Below are 21,941 nucleotides of genomic sequence, written 5' to 3'. Positions count from 1 at the left end.
AAATAAAGTTCAATTCAATTCAATTTAATAGGCGCAACCACACAAAATTTCTATACAACAATTGATTGTTTTTATAAATGTAATGCTCAATTGATTGATCTGATATTTTAGACATACCTGAACTTGCCACATGCCGTGCTGATTCTTATGGAGTCTGAACGAGCAGTCCAAGAGGGCAGCATTCAGTGCCATACTGGTTTCCTTGGCAACCCCTTTGCAAGGTGGGAGGGAGCAGAGTTTGATGACGAGCCCCACCCCTTCTCCTTCTACTTGGATGCCCTGGTGAGCTAGATTGTTCTGGGACAGCTGGTAATGATAATAACAATATTAATTAAAAAGACGATGGCAATATTAATTAAAAAGACGATGGCAATATTAATTAAAAAGACGATGGCAATATCAATGACAATAATAACAATTATATCAATGAAAGTATCAATGAAAATATAAATGGAAATAGGAATGACAGCGTTAAAAGAATGTCTGTGACAATTTCAACTAAATGGTTAATGACAAAGTCAATTACATTGTGAATGACATCATCCATGACATCAACGACAGTGACAATCACTGACAATCCACTTCAGGAAGATTAGACACAAAATAGAAAATAAACATATCCAAAGGTTGACCTAACTCAGGGCGATGGGTGTTATAAATCACTTACCTCTTCACAGAGTTTGATGAATGGAATGCGTATGTTGCATAAGGAAACCACATGGGAGAGTGTGTAGTTGAAGAATTCACAATAGCTCGTCAATTTCTTCCTCTTGTGCTCCCCTGCAGTGATATGATGAACCTGAAATGATACGTGTAAAACATGATCTGTATTTAAAGGCATCGTTTAACAATGTTATCAGTATCTGTGATATGGTGTAATATTGAAGCCCTAAAAAACATTGCGCTTCAAAATAATCATGGAGTGCCTCAAAAAAGTAAAAATCTTTGAGAGGCCAGTTTTACCATACTCATTTTCCCCAAGAGACTGTAGTGTTATCAAAAGCTTTGGGAAAACGGTTTCTAAATTTCCAATTCCAATCATAAATATCTTGATAATCAAAGATGGGATCTGCTTATAATTATATTATTATAATTATGATTGCAGCATGAGCTAAATCCAGGATTTTGTTTAGAATCTGAGGCAAAGATACCCAATATTTTTACAGCCTTTTTTATAATCATACTGTTATATTAATCAAAAAATTATAATAAGAATGTCTTGTTTACCCAGGGTAGCCTCAACAGTACCAATACTGTTCTCCTTGAAGGCCTTGCATATATATTATTACCCCAGCTTTAGCCAAACTATCATGATAAGGCGCTCAAGCATTCCTCCTAGTAGGTACCCATTAATTTCACCTTGGTGGAGAGTGATTCAGGGAAGTGTCTCACAAAACCCTGAATATCTACAGATCTCCAAAACATGAAGAGGTCCCACTTTGTACATTATGAAATAATCACTCCTATAGCGATGGAGGTGCTATATAAATAGCCTTTGTTTCCCCTTTTCAAAGAATACTTCCACCTGGAGTGCACTGCTTGTGCATAAATGAATAATGATGACATAACTTTCATGAGCACGTATCCAGTACTTTGTCTCCATGTATTTCACAATTTGGTCTGCAATGACCTGTATCTGCTCATGCTCAGACTGCAACTATGAACTAGCTTATTAGAAATACATAGTTATTTATAAGTGACCTCATAGAAAGATGTTTGGATTTTCATTTGAAATGCAGATGTCTTAATACATCCTTTTATATATGTAGTAGTCAGTAAAGATTTCACTTACCTTCCTTTTCTTTTCATCATCGTCAACATCCAGATCTGTAAGGAAACAGAAAAATACACAAAATTACAGGATACCCATAAACCTCTCTTTATTTTTTGCAAGAATTTTATTCATTCTTCTTAAAGAAGAAATAAAATGAAAACAAAGCCTGTCCTCATCTATCTTCTGATTACTGCCCACTCAACATAGTGTGTTACGGTCATGTTCGGTTCTTAAAAGTTTTTACAAGGACTATTCCTCTCACTGTCTGTTATTTTTAATGGGAATCTTAATAGTAAAATGATGGTAATGATCCAAATCATTCGACAGATTAAAACTTATTAAATATAAAGTTGAGTTCTAGTATGCGATTGCATTGTGAAAGAAAAGGTGTGGAATGTATCAGAAATAGTTGATCATGTAGCATGTAAGTATTGGTGTGCACTCCAAGGTTCTGGAGACATCAAAATCATAATAAATTTTGCCCAGTCTTGGTAAAGTAACAAGCACTGTACCCAGAAAGATGTATATGGGACTACACAAATTGTGTCGGGGCTACTTACCTTGATTTCCTTATCTTTCTATGCTCATTGCTCAGCCAGTATACATTTTCTACCAAATTGTTTGGCAAATGGCATTTATTTGTAATTTTGAACATTCAGTGTAAGTTTTGTTTGATTCTGTGAGAATTAATTTTCTTTTTTAACCAGAACTCAAGTTTATCTTTAAATGCAATCCATGGAAATTAACTTATGACTAATTAAAGGAGGTAAGATGGCTCAGTGGTGCAGCAGTATTAGCAGAGCTCCCGGGTTTAAAACCAAGTCAATGCGCTCATGCCCTTTGGTAAGGCATGAACCCTCATTACCAAATCCCTCCGTCCCCAGGCTGCTTTCTTAGCAGTCAGGTAAAACAATCATCAACCATTAAATGGAACCATTTGATACAACCTTTACGTCTAAAACTTACCCTCCACCGATGTATCCGGCCCCCTCAATATAGTGGAATGATCCAAGTCAACGAATACATCGGGGTGGAGGTACTTCTCCGTTGTCTCGGGCGTGTCCTTCTGAGCGGACGGAGCGGCCCCGCCTTGGGGTATGGTCTGGGCGTCGATGTAGGAGGCGGAGCTGCAGCGCATGAGATGATAGCGACATAGGAAGTCACCGAGGCCCTTACCGAGGGCAAAGTCAACCACCTGTCATAGAGATAAAGGGGTGTGATTTACGGTTAGAGGTGTAGCATGGGTTCAAACATTGAGGGGGAGGGGGTCTTCACTCAAAGGTTGAGGATGTGAACTCGTCTTTTTATGTTTCTTTACCCCCTGTCTTTCTCTTATTTCACTCTCACTCTCTCTCTCTCTCTCTCTCTCTCTCTCTCTCTCTCACTCTTTTCTCTCTTTCTGTCTCTGTCTGTTTCTGTATCTGTCTCTCTGTCTGTCTCTCTCTCTCTCTCTCTCTGCTTTCTGCACCACTCAGTCATTCAATATATCAATAAATAATCAACAAATCTAACTGATGATTGACAAAAGTTGCTCATCAGTTTCAACAGGATGGTTAAGAAAAGAGTTCTAGCATTTTATTTGCTTAGAAACATGGTACTAAGCGCTTTATAGATGTCATAGATTATTGATAGATTCTTGGGAGATGCTAGTTGGTCTAGCGTCACGTTCATTTGGTCAGCTCTCTGTCTTCGCCTACAAACTGGCTCAGACGACCCCGGTTCGAAACTGAGTCGGGTCTTTCAGATGGTGACGTTAAAGGTTGTTAGACGTAAATAATCATATCTGATTGATAAACGTCTGTAAAAGACCCAATTACACACCCAATATTATTATGGCACATCAAACTCTTTTCTATACGATAATGTCTGCATGAACACTTCTCCCACACAAACCACCTCCACCCATCCATACTTACCACATAATACTGAGGATGCTGGGTGAGTCGTAGGTAGATGTAATTAGGCAAGAGACGATTCACCGGGTGCTCGGGTGATACCGTCACCAGAGGGAGCTCTTTGAGAAAGGTGACGGGGAGCATGGAGACGGAGTATTGGCAATGACGCATGTACAACAGGACCCTTGAAACACAAGTTCACAAAAATTGAAGAGATTTAAATAGAAGTTTTATGAGTATGAGTAACATCACATCAATCAGGAAGAAACTTCCTCAACAACCCTAACAGAGTATTTTGTACAACAGGACCCTTCAAAATAAGTTCACAAATAATCAAAGAGATTCAAATAAAAGTTTTGTGAGTATGAGTAACATCCATCAATCAGGAAGTAACTCCCTCAACAACTATCAAAATTTCCCTTAATGCTCCTCCGCACTAGTTTGGCCAGTAGGGATTAGACCTCCCTGCGTGGTCACTGACAGGTGGTTATTTCATCAAATAAGATCTCACTTTACATAAGAAAAAGGGGATCATGGGGGACTAACGGTCACCGATTAGGCATTGTTTGTTATGTAGAGGGTGCAAGTGGGTGTGAGTAGTACAGTGGGGCTTTAAGTGATCTAAATCAACTCTCAATTCTCTGGGGTCTTAATTCTTTTAGTGCTTAGAGGATACGGAATTGCTCCACTTAGGTGGAGAGACTACACAACTGCGCAATGGCGTACTAAAAAGGTGTTTGCAACAATATATCTCAACTAAACAAAAATAATCTACAACAAAAGACTATGACCTGCCCATTCCAAATATAAGATTTCAACTGATTCTGTAAGTTGTTCTTTTCTAAAAATTTACATGATATATAAAGCACTTAGCAAATTTCTTAACTTATATATCATCTATTTAGAGCCAGAAGGGCAATAAATCTGTATTAAAGGAAACCAAAACCTTCATACTAAGTTACTTTTATTGTAAAGTTTAAGATATTTGAAAAATATCAGTGAAAATTTGAACAAAATCGGGCAAGGAATAAGGAAGTAAGAGCTTTTTGAAATGACTAGTCACTAGAGGGTGGTATTCAATTTGATGATATCATCTGTGGACAACTCTCCATGCCTTTTGTACATCAAATTTCATGTTTTTCCTTCTTTCTTGTGATTGAGATAATATACTCCCCCGAAAGCATGACATAGAATGCAAAATGATATTCTACTTCACATGTTATGAAGTCGGATCAAGAACACAAATAAATACGAAGAAAACAAAACAATTGTGAAATTTTATGTACAAAAGGCATGGAGAGTTGTTCACAGATGATGTCATCGTCCTCTAGTGACTAGTTATTTCAAAAAGCTCTTACTTCCTTATTCCTTGCCCGATTTAGTTCAAATTTTCACTGATTTTATTCTAATCTTTTAAACTTTACAATAAAAGTAACTTAGTATGAAGGTTTTGGTTTCCTTTAAGTATATCAGCTAACAGATGATATACAAATACCTTGTACATGTTCATCATAATAATTATACAGTCAAATCTGGTTTAGCGACCACCTGTCTACAAAGACCACCGAAGACCACATTTTTTGTTTCCCTTGAAAATGGTTTCTCATTGAAACATATACTAAAGGAACCTGTACATAAAGACCACCTGTCTGAAACGACCACTTTCCTTGTCTCCCTTGGGTGGTCTTTATAGACAGGTTCGACTGTAATTGTCATTAATGCTGTACCTGAGTTTTGCGATGAGAGGTTCCAGCTTGCTACGTTCATGGTTCAGACCCTGGTCTATCTCATCTAGGAGTGTGGAGCCTGAAAGACAACAGGAAGAAGAGAAAATCGTATCAGAATTCCAAAAGTAGTTTGAAGCATCCAGGGACATTGTTCTATGTGATGTGATATACACAAACCTAGTGGCAACTATAAAGTAAAGCAGTTTAACTCATCGGCTTCATCATAATATCCATCATCATATTTTCAAATCATCACCATTATTAACATCATGATCATTATCATCATTACAATCACCATCCCCATCCCCATCACCATCATTATTAGTCATATCACGGTAATCATCATCACCGACAAAATAACCATCAAAACCAATACCCATTTTGCTTCTATTACACCATCTCCTTGTTTAGTCTTCTTCTCTGTTTTGACCTCGTCTTCTTCACTTCAAAATAACTAGTTCCATAAAGCTTTTGTTCTCTCTCTCTCTGTCCATCTCTCTTTCTCAGTCTGTCTTTCTCTGCCTGTATGTATGTCTGTCTGTCTGTCTGTCTCTGCCTGTATGTATATATGTATGTCTGTCTGTCTGTATGTCTTTTTGTCTGTCTTTCTGTCAACCTCTGTCTCTCTGTCTCTCTCTCTCTCTCCCCCTCTTCCTCTCTCTCTCTCTCTCTCTCTCCCTCTCTCTCTCCCTCTCTAACCCATAATACTTCATCCAGGACTTACCACAGTGTGCAATGCTCGGTATGTATGATCCAGTCTGCATATCAACCGACACCATAAGCTGTTCATCCTCACTACAAGGCTTTACAACAGGTATGTACAGCAGTGATGGGGAACCTTCCACATGACCTGCCATGATAATGATAATAATAATATGTTACATGTACAGTGAAACCTGTCTATGGGCGCGTTAATGCTTGATTTTGAAGGCAGAATGAGCGATCTGAAACGCTCATCGTAAACGCTCATCGTGATCGTAGTTCCACGGTGTACTGTTCATGCTTACTTCTCTGGCTCCCCCAGGCAATTCTCCTTGTGTGGCCTTAATTGGCCTTGCAGCTGGATTCGCAACCTGCACTGTGCATGCTACGTAGACCCACTAGAGGTCAGTGCGTTGACCCCATTTATTAAAACGCGTTTACAAATTGTAAACGCATCTTTTTGTGAGTTTACGATCGGCGATCGTGATCGCCGTTTTTCGGTGATTCTACAAAAGTGAGCATGAACGCAATCGTGTTTTAAACTAAACGCGTAACAGATGCCTGATTCTGGCCGTCAAAATCAAGCATGAACGCGCCCTATGAGGACCACCCAAGGGAGACAAGAAAAGTGGTTTTTATGAGCAGGTGGTTTTTGAAGACAGGTGCCTATAATACATGTTTCAATGAGGAACCATTTTCAAGGGAAACAACAAAATCAGGTCTTTGTAGGCAGGTGGTCACTAAAGCAGGTTTGACTTTATATAGCATATTAATTATAAATTTCAATGTGCGTTATACAAGGACTTTGATAAAATGAATAAATTAAAAAGAATTGTCATTGATAAGGATCTGAAGTGAGTGACTGACAAATAGTTTCAATGCACATTATGTTTAATTGCACATAGTGCTCTTCACTATTTCTCAAGAGATTTACCAAAGTTAATTAACTCCGATAACATATCGCATGATGTTTGAAGGTTTGCATGGTGGTATGAATAATCACGGTAGAGGTTTACGGTACACCATGTGTAAAGTCCTAGAAGGACTAAGGAAAGTGGATAGAAAATAGAGGTGAAATAGAAAGGCGAGAAAGTGGAGGTTGGAAGGAAGAGTATCTTTCAGAAGTGAGTATAGTCCTGAAAAGGACTGTAAACCAGAAAGTTGTAGATGGGATGAGAGGTTTGAGTAGAAGACTGGATTGAGTTGGAGAGTTGAGTAGAGTTGCAGAGCAGGAGCAGGAGAGTAGACTCGACGTTTCGGACGGGTTGACTGTCCGTCTTCAAGAGTGAGTGTTCGCTATGCGTGCGGCGGTCCTTATAATGGCGTGAGTGCGGACTACGTCGACGACACCTTCGTCATCTGGCCACACAGCACACCAGACCTCCACCAGTTCCTCGACCACATCAACAACCAACATCCCAGCATTAAGTTCACCATGAAGACCCAACACGACAACTCAATCCCTTTCCTAGATGTACTCATCACCAAGACACCATCAGGATTCCCCGCGCACCAAGTATACCGGAAACCAACCCACACAGACCGCTACCTCAATTTCCGATCTCACCACCATCCGTCAGTCCACCAATCAGTCTCCAACTCACTCATCAGACGAGCCCACCAACTCAGTGACAAAGCACATCTCCAGCAAGAACTCAAGCACATCACGCACGCACTCACTTCCATCAACCAGTACCCAAGAAGGAAAATCAACACCCGAACTTCCTACCACAAGACCAACAACATCACCACCGGAACCCAACCTGATACCAAGCGTACCGCCACCATCGTACTTCCCTACATCGGCAAGACATCACACCGACTACAACGCATCCTCCGCTCAGCCAACATCCTCGTCAGACACCAATCCAGCCACAAGCTTCACTCCACTCTTCACTCTCACAAGGACAAGCATCCATCCAACAAACAACCAGGCGTCTACAAGATTCCCTGCGACTGCGGCAAAGTCTATATTGGAGAAACCGGCCGCGATTTCAACACCCGACTCAAAGAACACAAGACCCACCACCGACGCAGCGACTGGGACAAGTCAGCCATCGTCAAGCACGCACAACAAGAGCTCCACCGCATTCACTGGGATAAAAGTCACCTCATCACCACCATCCGACATTGGCACACCCGAAGGGTCCGAGAAGCCATCAAGATCCACCAACACAACACCGTACCCCAAGACCCAGGCCTTCACATCAACAGCATCTGGCACCCAATCCTTCCTCACCATTCTACTTCCGACCAATCTTCAACCAACTCCACAACCAGCACGCCAACCACCAACACGTCACCTATCCATCCATCCGTCAGCCCAGACACCACCTGCAACCACCCAACCACTCCTACTCAAACAAGCACTACACGTTCTCAACTAGCCACTTCACCCACACAAGCACCGGCCACGCCCACACCTCGCTACAACCTACGCCGACGCCACCAAGCTACCCACCTGATCCCACCGAGACCTGCCCGCCGAAACCGCCGACCAACACACACAGAGCGACACCACTAATAGCTGTCCTCACCGCCGATCGATACACCCACTCATCAGCCGACACACCGCCCGCTACTCTGCCGACACCAACCACACGACGTCTGCATAAACCGCTTCCCACTCGTTTCCCGCCAATTCACGCAACCGAGCGCTACCACCGACAGCTACCTGCCAACCCGCCGAGCCCGCCGGCCCAGTGCTTTCCCCCAAGTCCGCACTCACGCCATTATAAGGACCGCCGCACGCATAGCGAACACTCACTCTTGAAGACGGACAGTCAACCTGTCCGAAACGTCGAGTCTACTCTCCTGCTCCTGCTCTGCAACTCTACTCAACTCTCCAACTCAATCCAGTCTTCTACACAAACCTCTCATCCCATCTACAATTTTCTGGTTTACAGTCCTTTTCAGGACTATACTCACTTCTGAAAGATACTCTTCCTTCCAACCTCCACTTTCTCGCCTTTCTATTTCACCTCTATTTTCTATCCACTTTCCTTAGTCCTTCTAGGACTTTACACATGGTGTACCGTAAACCTCTACCGTGATTAACATATCGCATGTAGCTAATATATCTTTGCTTAAGATTTAAAGTACTGTTAACATGTTAAGATACGTCTTACTATTAAAGGAGGACCATGGCCACCTGTATAAATATACAAATTCTGTACTCCTAATTAAAAAAAAACATGGGGGTGTTTCACACAGCCTTTTGTCAGTGACAAGTGACACAAATCAGAGACAAATCTGCTGATAACCAATCAGAAGCAAGGATTTCATTAGCTTATAACAAAAACTGTCATTTGTCACTGAGAACAAGTTTTGTGAAACACCCCCCCCCCCCCTGGATAGCCATATTGGTATGTTTACTACAGTTATTGTTCTTTCATGAGTAGGAATAATATATTACATCAGAATTTGCATGTGATTACTGAGAATTGATAGTGTGATAGATGATTAACTTACATTTACAGCCAGGGAGGTCCTTCTCCAACTCTTCTTGCAATCCCTGGAAAAATAAAATTGTTTAAATTACATGTAGTAAAAAAACACTGTTAACACAATAAATAGTGCTATGAAGAGATATATAGTAAATATGTACTTTGATGTCTAATATAACAAGCAATGAACATTTTTGCAGGATGTGCTAAGGAAATAGGGCATCATTTTAAGGCAAATGATCCACAGGGGTGTACAAGAATGCCATGACACAGAACATTATCAAACTAGATGGAATTTTGACTGCGCGCAGTCGAAAATGATGCCTCCGCCATAGAGCAATTTAAACAAGTTTGGAGTTTAAATCTCCAGTGGTTCTTGAGATATCATGATAACAATCTCAATGTATGGAATTTCATAAGTTGACCTCTGTGACCCTTGACCTTTGACCTACGTGCTCCAAAATCTAATCAGATTGTCTTCCTATGGTGATACACACTATCATTAAGTTTGAAGTTTAAATCTCCAGTGGTTCTTGAGATATTATGATATGGTGATACATACTATCATTAAGTTTGAAGTGAAAATTCTCCAGTGGTTCTTGAGATATCGCGATAACGATCTCAATGTATGGAATTTCATAAGTTGACCTCTGTGACCCTTGACCTTTGACCTACGTGCTCCAAAATCTAATCAGATTGTCTTCCTATGGTGATATACACTATCATTAAGTTTGAAGTTTAAATCTCCAGTGGTTCTTGAGATATTATGATAACAATCTCAATGTATGGAATTTCATAAGTTGACCTCTGTGACCCTTGACCTTTGACATACGTGCTCCAAAATCTAATCAGATCGTCTTCCTATGGTGATACATACTATCCTTAAGTTTGAAGTTTAAATCTCAAATGGTTCTTGAGATATCGCGCTAACAAACTCAATACAAGGAATTTCATAAGTTGACCTCTGTGACCTGTGACCTTTGACCTACGTACTCCAAAATCTAATCAGATCGTCTTCCTATGGTGATAAATACTATTCCCGAGTCTTAAGTTTAAATCTTAAATGGTTCTTGAGATATTGTGATAACGGTCAAACGGGACGGACGTACGGACGGACAACCCGAAAACATGATGCCTCCGGCACCACCTTCGGTGGCGGAGGCATAAAAATAAATGGTATGGACAAATAACATCAACATGAAAGTCCACTTTTAAATCAAGTTAACTTGACTAAATGCAGAGAAAGTAGAGAAATGGGTCATGGAAAGTTTTCAGAAAAATACAATGAAGGATGGCACATAGCAGAGAACTAGGGCAGGGTCTCACAAAACCATCATAAGTACAATTTCACCGACATCCCATTGAAATGCGTGTATTAAGTTTAACACGCGTTTCAATGGGCTGTCAGTGAACTTGTACTTATGACGGTTTCATGAAACGCTGCCCAGGTTAGGATTTCTGAGAATACAAGCCCATGCATGAGCCGAGTGTTAATTGAATAAGACCTTACCTTGAGTTTAAGTCTTGATCTGACCAGTACAGTCTCCACTAGGAGTCTCTCTACCGATAAGTGATCACACTGAAACAAAAAGAATCAAACAAAAGGGGAATAGCTTCATTGATCATAGCAATAAATATGTAGTTTCAATCAAATCTGAACCGTCTAATCATCAAGAATCCGAGAGGAAAATAAATAGATTACAGGTACAATTCAGCATTTTTAAGTGTCAGTCATGTTTTTCATTTGCATTTCATAAACAACCATGATTAACAGTAGAATTATATTGCTCATGCTTCTTTAAGAAATGACTTCTAATAGAAAATAAACAGTGTGGTGCTATTTAATATATAAAGAGTTTTAAAAAAATGTTGTGCCTCCTTGGGCCTCAAGTTACCTAGAGTTGCAACTAATCAAGAATTATTGCAAGTTCTCCAATCAAATCAATCAAAAAGTTATGAACTCATATCTGTCTAGTAAAGAGCTGCGATTGAAATTAAGTTACTATCAGATTGACAACTCTTGATAAGACAGGATTCACATATTCTAATCTTGACAACCTTAACAATATTATTCCAAAAATGTTCATAAATAAAATATCCCAAAATCATAATACCAGTAAAATAGATTCCCCCGTGATGTAAAATGGTATCTCCTACAGGAGACTTACCCGTATAGCCTGGTTGACGTGTGCGGCATCTACCATATCCAGAGGGGGGTCATGCAGCACTTGGAGGGGCTTGGCCACATCGTCATCATCGATGCTCACTGTCAGCTTGAATAATTCAGGCTTCTTGGAAGCGTGCAGGCTTTGGGATCTGAAATAACACAATGAATGGATGCATACAAAATTATGTATTTTTTAGTGGAGGGGGGGGGGGGGGGGACCAATATCGTGTCAAAATGTATGACAGCTGAGAAAAGTAGATTATTTTTGGGGTGGGAGCATATTGGTCCAAACTTGTCTGATACAATTTGTGGTTTAAAACAAAATAACTAAAACAAAAGCTCTCAATTAGAAATTGGTTATTTTAATTTGAATCATTAAAAAAAAACCTGCCAAGGATATCATTACAGTACATAAACAATCAAATAGGTTAATTATATTTCAAGTGTAAATTCTTTTGGTGAGGAATTTGTTTGAAGGTTATCCACATGTATGTTAGCCTATCTTTGAACTCATATAACAAAACAGCGCTATCAAATACTCTTTCGGAATACAGATGCAGTTCAAAGGCGAAATTTAGGTGGAGAAAAGAAGAAAGACATGAAATCAAAAGACGATGTGAAACCCATACCTCCAGTATGACATCATAAGACATTCTCCAGCTGTGTATTTATCAATCGTCACATGCTCTCCCCATCTCTCACTGATTAGCCTCTGCACCTGTAACATAATAATAATAATAATAATAATAACATGTACATTGGTATAATATTATATTTCAAAGTGCTTTATATGATCAGTATTACCCTTAACAACCAAGTTAGATTTGGGTTGAAACCATTACTATAAAAAAACATTTATTTACAAATATCACAAATTAGACGTAAAGTCAACAAGTCATCAACATCAACAATGCCCACTTTTGATGAATCATTGAAACACTTTACCACAATATTATTCCCTTCATAAGACTAGATGGAATTCGACTGCGCGCAGTCGAAAATGATGCCTCCGTCATAGAGCAATTTTACAAACCAAAACAGAACACATTTTTCGAATTCAAGTTCAATTGTAATCCATTAACAGGTTCTCAGAATATCGTGATTACAAGCAATTTCTCATATACATATATGACCCTTTGATCTTTGACCTCATGAACCTAAAATCTACTCAGTTCATTGGCTCTGCAAGATGTCCTGAGTTAAATAGTAATCCATCTGTCAGTTCTAATGAGAATGTGTTCACAAGCTATTTCTGCATACATAATGAGCCCATGACCTTTGACCTTATGAACCAAGAATCTACTCAGTTCATTGGTTCTGCAAGTAACATACATGACCTAATTTTGGCAGGAATCCATCAATCGGTTCTTGAGAACGCGATCACGAGCTGTTTTTGCATACATAATGTGCGTTGTGGCCTTTGACCTTTGACCTCGTGACCCCAAAATCTAATCAGTTCATCTGCTCTGCAAGTAACATACATGACCTAAGTTTAGCAGCAATCGATCAATCGGTTCTTGAGATAACGCAATCATGAGCTGTTTTTGCATACATAATGTGCGCTGTGGCCTTTGACCTTTGACCTCGTGACCCCAAAATCTAATCACTTCATCGGTTCTGCAAGTAACATACATGACCTAAGTTTGGCAGCAATCCATCACTCGGTTCTTGAGATAACGCGATCACGAGCTGTTCTTGCATACATAATGAGCCCTGTGACCTTTGACCTTTAACCTCATGACCCCAAAATCTAATCAGTTCTTTGACTCTGCAAGATACATACATGACCAAAGTTTGGCAGGAATCCATCAATCGGTTCTTCAGATAACGCGATCACGAGCTGTTTTTGCATACATAATGAGCCCTGTGACCTTTGACCTTTGACCTCGTAACCCCAAAATCTAATCAGTTCATCGGCTCTGCAAGATACATACATGACCAAAGTTTGGCAGGAATCCATCGATCGTTTCTTCAGATAACGCGATCACGAGAACGGGACGTACGTACGTACAGACGGACGGACGGACAACCCGAAAACATAATGCCTCCGGTTACTTCGTAACGGAGGCATAAAAATGGAATGAAAGGGATCTTACCTGTGAATATAGGACCTCAAGCTGTAAGGACTGGCAGAAAGTGTCTAAGAAAGAGTTGGAGTTAAGGTCAACAACATTAAGCAGAGAATTTTCTATTTAAGAATCTAAAGACCATGGCAAGTGACGCAATAACCTTGTTCCATCTTTTGAGTAAAGACAAAGATATGATCCATGATAATAATGATAATAATATGTCTTGTTTACACAGGGTAGCCTCATCATTAATACTATTCTCTCGGACGGTCCTACAATCATATTATTACCCCGGCTTTAGCCGAGCCACCATGAAAAGAAGCTCAAGCATTTAGCCATATGTACCCATTTACCTCATCTTGGTGGAGTGTGGCAAATTTACATTTATGAACGCTACAATAGAGTGAAAAATTTAGAAAAACAAAAGCTCATATAGAACACGATATTACTTCTCTTTTAATTTGCAGGTACTTGTATCATCACTACCAATCGGAATAAAGTCAATTTACATATTCGCTTACGGATTGACCAAGGTTTGTTTGATTCATTTTTTTTACAATACTATGTCTGTACAATCAGATGTATTCTTTATACACCAAAGGCAGCACCATGATTTTCACATGACTAATGATTGTTATAAAGGATACGTATGACGTTGTACATGTCCACCAGAGGCTTGTCATCTCCGAACAGCCGTGACTGGACCAGCTGATGAATGCACATCACCTGGATAGAGACAAATAAATCAATGTTAAAAGTTAATTTAGTTAATTGATATGTGTTTGGGTATTTGAGTACATAACTTACAATCATTCAATCTATTTGTTCATAAACTACACAACAACCCAATACAGTTAGAATAGGCTTACATTTAGTGTAAATCTCAATTATCTGATCATTAACATATATTAAATAGGATAACAAAATCAAACATGTAGTCCTGTAAAGTTGTACAGTAAACATGGTAAAGAAAACACACTACAAAATAACCCATACATACAAGCACAATGTATTGATGTTAGAAACAAGATAGAACACATGTAACATATCACATTATCAGTGTTACTTGTAAATCTTAACAAAAAACATCCCCAATTTGTTTTACAAAGTTGATTTAGAAAATTGAAGATTTCCTCAATCTTTTTTAATAAGAGTCAATGAAAAAAATATTTACATTTGAAATTGGATCACAAAGGACTTACCTGTATAGGGTGAACCAGAGTTTTACCATCTGAAAAATGGGAGAATATTGACAAAAACATTATTTATTTGGTGCCACTCACACTTATCATGCAAACAATTGGCAACTATCATCTATAATGCATATTACATTGTTACAGAAATTATTAATAATCTATTTCCACCGAGTCAAACTAAAAGACATGGAAGAAATTAAAATTTCACCTCAGATATGTATCAATAATATGAAAAGACACTGACAATTTTGTCTAAAATCTGTAGGTTTTGCTGAAACCAATAACCCTGTTAAAGGTGAAATTCAAAGAAAATCACAAGTATGTCAACTCATGTATCACTAGAAACTGGTAAGCTAACAGATGGCCATCGTACAAGTTATAGGTCAACTACATATCCGGTGATTTATAAAAATACAAATACAACCACCTCCATAACAGCTGGGATATACGAGAGATTCGCCGGAAAAATAACGATGTTTTAATGACGTCACTCTATGGACCAACACTGCCCAAGCAGACGACATCCCATAGAGAATGAACATAATTGCAAAGCTATTATTTCTCAAATTATAATGAGTTTAGTGTATATAAATGTAATGGCATGTCAAACCATTCAAAAGGGGATATGACCCGATTCTGATAACTAAAATCTTTTGCTTGTAAATACACAGGATAGGGGTTAATTAACAATCAAAGAAACCAGACTTTCAACTGAAAACCCCCCAGAATGATATTAAGGACCGCATTTGTTCCCTCTTGAAACGCCGAACATACCCCGGTGTGTGCAGCAGAATATACAATGGCGTCTTATTTTGTTTACAAGCGACAGATTCCTTTATTTTTGTATCGTTGCATTTGTCATCAAAATAAATACATGCGCGGGGTTTAGAGTGAGGCAATAGATTATACATTTAGCCTGACGGTAGTGAAGTAAGAGAAAGAACTCAAGAGAAGATGAAAACACAGGCACTGAAAATGTGTGAGATGTAATGGGGCATCGTCTGCTTGTGCAAGTCATGTCCATGCTGTGATCTCACACATCTCAGCAGCGTTCGGACAGATCTTCAGGTGCTATGCCGGGGCTTTTTTTAAGCGTTTTGTAATTTATAATAATCATTACTTCGAATGTTTCCAAGCATTGAATTTTGATAACGTTGTCGAATCAAAGTGTCAACCTTGCAATAATGAAAATAAAGTTAGTTTTTAAAATCAATGAATATCTACTTTAAAAGAATAGCACAAGGGATCCGTTAAGTATGGCACAAGATGAATTAACCCTTTGAATACTAAGCCCTGTATAACTGAGTCAAGGGTCTATTGATAAATTATGTGTTATATTAAAGGCAAATCATATTAAACAGGTTAAAATCCAATCCTGATGTCAACCTCCCTTCCAGTTGATTTTCTCCTCTGGCCTACAGTTTACTAACATATTCAAATTTATGGATGGTTCTTTCCTGGGGACATAGTGAAAAGTTATTTGATTAACCTGTTATCAATGAAGGAACTGCAATACTCGGAATCCAGTCTGCATATAATACTTGTTACTATGTCAGGCAAATCTCAGACAAGCTTTCAGATTGTCAAGAACAACCTTTCTTTAAAAAGTGTGCATCAACTTTAAATATGTTAGTAAACCAGTCTATTGTGGAAGGGGTGATTTTAACTTGACAACCTCACCTCCAGTATCAGGATCTTGTACCAGGATCTCAATATTGAGTAACCTCCATGGAATGGTCTTGTTATCTTCCATTAAAGTCAGAGTCACCTGTACATGAAAGAGAAGCAAATACACCGATTTATCAAGAATGACAACTTTTTTGAGAAAGGGTTAGGACAATCACAGTTGCTGCTCATCAAAATGAGATGTGGTATTAGAATTGGAGTTTGTGAGAAACTAGCTTAAGCCAACCAACTCTAAGCAACTCTTGATTGTTTATAATGCACATATACTGCAACATATATACAAGCTCAGTCCTACAAAATCACTTTTCTCATCTTTTATTACATATTACTCTATTATTAGACAGTTTTTACGTGTCATTTTTGTTTGACTTTATGAGAATTCATCTTGAAATATTCTGTAAATTTATCCTGGAAATTAAATAGGAATTGCATGAAACTTAAGAAAATAATGTCAAGCTCCTTTTGGGAATGGGTCAGGCATAATCAGAACAAAATGTGATATAATAATTAAAGAAGTATAAGCCCTGCAAACATCCTTCAACTCAACTTACCTCAAACTCCTGCGGTACACGGAACTTGACTCTCCCTTCCTCTGTAAGAAAAACAAAAATAAAAATGCCCAAGGAATTCTGAACATTTTACTCTACAATGTACAATACTCTACAATATATACATATGCAAGAATGTTCCATGTTCTAATTATTTTTTTCTTAAAGCTATCAATTCCCATCTCTTCCTTCATTACAAAACAAGAGTGAATTAGAAATCTTTATTCACTTACTTTTAAATCTAGTCAATTCAATTTAAAAATGTATAATAATAATAATAAACCATTTTTGTATAGTGCATATCACAATATGATATAACATCTCTATATTACAAATATCTCCAACTATAGCAAACAGCTAGAATCTAACCCATAGTAAGATATGTACTAGCTGTATGATCTCAGTCTATAAAAATAGTCTCCTCATAAATACATGTAAGAGGAGATTACTCTCATTAAAGCCCTACTGCAATACTTATATCTACTTGCTCCCTCTATAATATAGCAAACAATGCCTAAGCGGTGACTGTTGGTCCCCCATGGTCCCCTTTTTCTTATGTTAATTGAGAGCTGATTTGATGAGATAACCACCTGTCAGTGACCGGGCAGATAGGCTTTAACTCAAATAAAATGTCCTAGAAACTGACCGATAGTAAGGTTAGCGAGCTGGGGAGGGAGTTCACTGGTCACCAATCTATGCTGGATAATCTGATCTAGTCGATGAAGAACGGTCTCCTTCTCCACGGATGTGATGGGATCGGGAGGAACGATGCGTTCCTTGATGCATGCCGGCATGCGCTTGTACTGACGCATCGTTAGCACGTCCACAGCATGGGGCAAGTTGAAATTGGGCAACCTGAGGAAAATATGACACAACAAAATGACATGCACTAAATATCAAAGAATAGCTTTGATTAAAGATATACAAGATTTATTAGTCTTGCACTACCCAATGTAAAGAGCAAGAAGCCAGAATCACACAATTTAAATAAGGGGTGTTATTTTCAAACACAAAATGATTTTTTCTCTTCAATAATTCAAAGGTGATCTTCAGTTAAATTTACACATAAGCTTCTACTTTAAATTCTTTTCTTGAAAACAAGAATTATGTCCTTAGAAATTCCAAATTGATAAGCAAAATGAAATTTAATGAGTATTTCATCCACAAAATTAACTGGAATTTTTTGTAAATAAACTCACACTTCTGACCCCCTTCCCCCCCCCCCCCCCCCCCAAAAAAAAAATGCGTTTTTACCTTGCATGGACAAGATTCTCCCTGGCCATTCTAGATAGCATGTCAGCAGTGTCTACCAAGAGAAATGATTGCTGGTCTAAAAATAATGAAATCGCCTGCAGGAAGAAAAACAATACAAACAAAATTATAATGACAACTTCATGACAATTAATAATTGGTGTAACAATTGCAACATTCCGCAATTTGCAAAAATATATCTACATGTACAGAACAACGTCACAGAAATGTACAATAAAAAAAAACTTTTGAATTAATAAAAACTTCCGCTCTTAAACATGGATTTCTAACACAGTTCTACCATCTATCCAATACAGGAGACAAGTGCTCTAGAAGGTTGCCAATTTAAGACTCTACTCACCGCACACTTGTCCACCTTAGCTGCACTGCCGGCCCACTTAACCAGAGCTAAGAGACGGATGAAGGACTGTCTTGTACTGCGGGCAAACTTCACAATCTCAATTTTCCTGTAGGTGTAATAAGTTGGAAAGAACAGATATAAGTGACTGATAAATAAAATTATCCATTTAAGACACTCCATATTCAATTCTAACGATATGGATATATATATGGATGATCTATTAAGGCCTCGTAACAAAAAGAGTTACAATTGATTGCATCTATTAATTGTATCTCCTTCACTTAATAGTAAGTTTAAAACTAATTTGATGTCACAGATGATACAATTCATGGTAAGATACCATTATTTGTAGCAAGATTGGAGACATCTACAATACATTTTTACAAATTATTGTAAGTCCATTTTTATGTTCCAGGGCCCAGAGCTATTCACATCATCAAGGTTAAGATAGCAATATTGTAATACCGGTACTCACTTTTCCATGTCCATCTTTCGAGGTAATCTGAGAAGTTAAGAAAAATTGTGTGTTAGGACAGGAATAAAGGTTTCAACATAACGGTAAACACTAGAATGATGGTACATACACATGTATATGGTTATGTTACACTCTACATATTTCAAGATAGAATGACATGATTTCCCATCCAGGTACAGTGACTTGTAAAAGAATTTGTAGAAAAGACAATCGCAAATGCACTTACATGCTTAAGCAAGTCTAGAGTATCAATGCAATAGTGACACAAAGTGAAACTCTACTTTAAAGCATCCATGAGAAGTTAAATTCTTGGCCTGCCAAGATGTAACATACAAGTGATGCTGCAATGACATATATTTGAAATCTTGCATGCAGTCACAAAGGATTAGACATTTTTTGGCTCATGATAACAAATTTTCTTCAAGTATTGAAAAACACAATGCAAGTATGATCAATTCCTCTTTTAAAGCATTGTACATTCATCGTCTCATCAAAAATCATGTTTTTAAATCCAACTTGGAACTTACAGTTCAGACAGGACAGTCAGCTCATGGTAGGTTTTCTGGACAAGATGCTCCAGAAGTAGACCGAGAGAAATACTAGCCCCTCCTCCCCCTCCTCCTCCACCTGCCATTGGTTGCATAGGAACCATCTGCATCCCTCCTGCCTGTGCCACACCCATCATATTGCCTCCTGGCCCAGGGTTAGGGGTCTGTATACCAGGCATGGTTAATCCTAAGGGAGGCAGACCCTGGGGGACGGGGATCGCTGGAGTCTGAACACCACCTCCAGGCGTCCCTGACATTGTTTGCCTTCAAAATCGATGGAGAGACCTTCCTTGTATGTTTTCTAAATGAAATTTTATTAAATAAAGAAGGTTAGTTCTTTCATACATGCCAAGCAATAATACTTCAAAAGTGAAATTTCATTCCTTTCAACATAAAAAGGAAATTTTAGAGAATAACACATGTCCAACATCACTGAATCAATTTCAGTCACTGTGACAAAACATGACAAATTGAAAGAAACAGAGTTTCCTAAAATAAATAAAGAAAAAGAACATGAATAAGATTTAATAAACAAACACCAAATAGATTTCATTATTCCTAATTAATCATTGGGCATCAAATCCGAGCCTGTGCTCCGAGGCTTAAGCAAGAATGCGCAGAGGTCCCATTGTCGCGAGGCTCAGACCAAGCCGTCGAGTCCCCGTCCGCGCAGCGTCGCGACACCAACAATTTGGATAAACAAGACACAGTTATGACAGAACGGGACTACATTTTAGAATTCTACAATACGCTTTCTCGTATGGTTCTAATTACTCTACAAAATCACATTGTTACAATATAAGATATGATTCATAGGATATGTAGAGTAAGAAATACGGAATCGCCATTACAAAACTATACATAAATATTAATAATGATTGTCAAAATGACTAGTTTTTACCTTTATTTAGACAGCAGATTTTGGGAAATTCTTGACGCCATGTTGGATTTCTCTTTGGATGTAGTCTATAACTTCAGTCCCAAGCCTGTTCAAAATTTGATTTTCTTCAAATGCTCGTTTTGCGCTTGAAGGTAGCGCTTCTGATACCAGTGGCGGATGTAGGGGCCGGGGCCCCTCCCCTTGAGCAAAGAAAAAGAAGAAGAAAATAGTTCTCCCCCCCCCCCCCCCCACAAAGAGGGATCACGGGATCCGGACCCCATCTTTTTGTTTACCTTGTCATAAAATGCTGCGTATAGTGGACCGTCCGTCGCCCTTTTTTTCCTTCTTTTTTTTTGCCTGATTGGACCCCCTCCCCCCGCCGTTTTTGCATAATAATCTTTATACAATGATTTCCAAGAGAGTTTCTCGATTTGGTTAAAGGTGATACAAAGTTTTGGGATGGGATCATGAATTTGGTTCAAATGAACATATTGGAAGCATAATGCGATCCTACAATATTCAGGGATCGTGTTTACGGTTGAAATCGAGTCTAAGTTATGAAATTGTAAATAATAAATTATTTATGTTATATAGTTCCCTCTCAAGGTCAAGATATTAATTAAGCTATAAAACAATGTTTCTTGACTAAAATCGACCAATTAGCTATTCCCGTTTGGACATTCACAGCTACCATTGTACGTCCGCATTGACTATTGGCAACAATAGTCAAATTTGACTAATAGCCATTATAATACCAAACGAACAACAACAACGCAGGCGCTATTTGAAATTTATCAAAATTTACCGGGAGCACCGGTAAGTTTTTATATTCAATTTTTCTCGAAAGGAGAAGTGTTTTAAGGGCTAATTTTTTCATGTGCTTATAATACATCTACAGGGGCATCCAAATATATCAAAATTGTAAAGAATCACTCTCCACCCAATTTTCGAATTTCCCAAAACTTTAAGTCAACATTAAAAACATCTGATGACCCCTTCCCCATTTTGTTATGGTTGTCTTTTGGAAACAAAGAGTCATATATTCTATAAGTTCACAAATTCAAATAATTATGTGCCCTTCCCCCTTTTGAGGTGAATGGGTGATGACATATCTATTTATTGTTGTGTTTTTTTTATTTTTTTTTATTTACTAATTTTTGGAAGGGTTTGGTCATCAACAGCCGAAGGTCAAGCATTTTTTCAGGATGGAAGCAAA

The 21,941-nt window shown here is 38.4% G+C and overlaps 1 protein-coding gene across 1 annotated transcript in view; it reads right to left on the bottom strand.

The window, feature by feature from the left end:
* Positions 1-20,806, bottom strand: part of LOC577617 (mediator of RNA polymerase II transcription subunit 14) — a 38,004-nt gene extending 17,198 nt beyond the window's left edge. The window contains exons 1-22 of the mRNA XM_030982011.1: positions 20,747-20,806; positions 19,825-20,146; positions 19,298-19,324; positions 18,823-18,928; positions 18,465-18,559; positions 17,857-18,065; positions 17,214-17,254; positions 16,657-16,744; positions 14,983-15,011; positions 14,428-14,506; positions 13,808-13,851; positions 12,341-12,429; positions 11,713-11,860; positions 11,055-11,123; positions 9,570-9,612; positions 6,121-6,246; positions 5,397-5,475; positions 3,691-3,853; positions 2,741-2,969; positions 1,793-1,827; positions 668-799; positions 118-306 (exon numbers count right to left, since the gene is read on the bottom strand). Coding sequence (XP_030837871.1) covers positions 118-306; positions 668-799; positions 1,793-1,827; positions 2,741-2,969; positions 3,691-3,853; positions 5,397-5,475; positions 6,121-6,246; positions 9,570-9,612; positions 11,055-11,123; positions 11,713-11,860; positions 12,341-12,429; positions 13,808-13,851; positions 14,428-14,506; positions 14,983-15,011; positions 16,657-16,744; positions 17,214-17,254; positions 17,857-18,065; positions 18,465-18,559; positions 18,823-18,928; positions 19,298-19,324; positions 19,825-20,102 — 2,298 coding nt within the window. The 5' untranslated portion in view covers positions 20,103-20,146; positions 20,747-20,806. The remainder of the gene's footprint in view (positions 1-117; positions 307-667; positions 800-1,792; positions 1,828-2,740; positions 2,970-3,690; positions 3,854-5,396; positions 5,476-6,120; positions 6,247-9,569; positions 9,613-11,054; positions 11,124-11,712; positions 11,861-12,340; positions 12,430-13,807; positions 13,852-14,427; positions 14,507-14,982; positions 15,012-16,656; positions 16,745-17,213; positions 17,255-17,856; positions 18,066-18,464; positions 18,560-18,822; positions 18,929-19,297; positions 19,325-19,824; positions 20,147-20,746) is intronic.
* Positions 20,807-21,941: the final 1,135 nt, after the last annotated feature.

Source organism: Strongylocentrotus purpuratus, unplaced genomic scaffold (genome assembly GCF_000002235.5).
Source record: "Strongylocentrotus purpuratus isolate Spur 01 unplaced genomic scaffold, Spur_5.0 spur5_scaffold_12, whole genome shotgun sequence".
Classification (NCBI taxonomy): Eukaryota; Metazoa; Echinodermata; class Echinoidea; order Camarodonta; family Strongylocentrotidae; genus Strongylocentrotus; species Strongylocentrotus purpuratus.
This window is presented reverse-complemented; position numbering and strand designations above follow the sequence as displayed.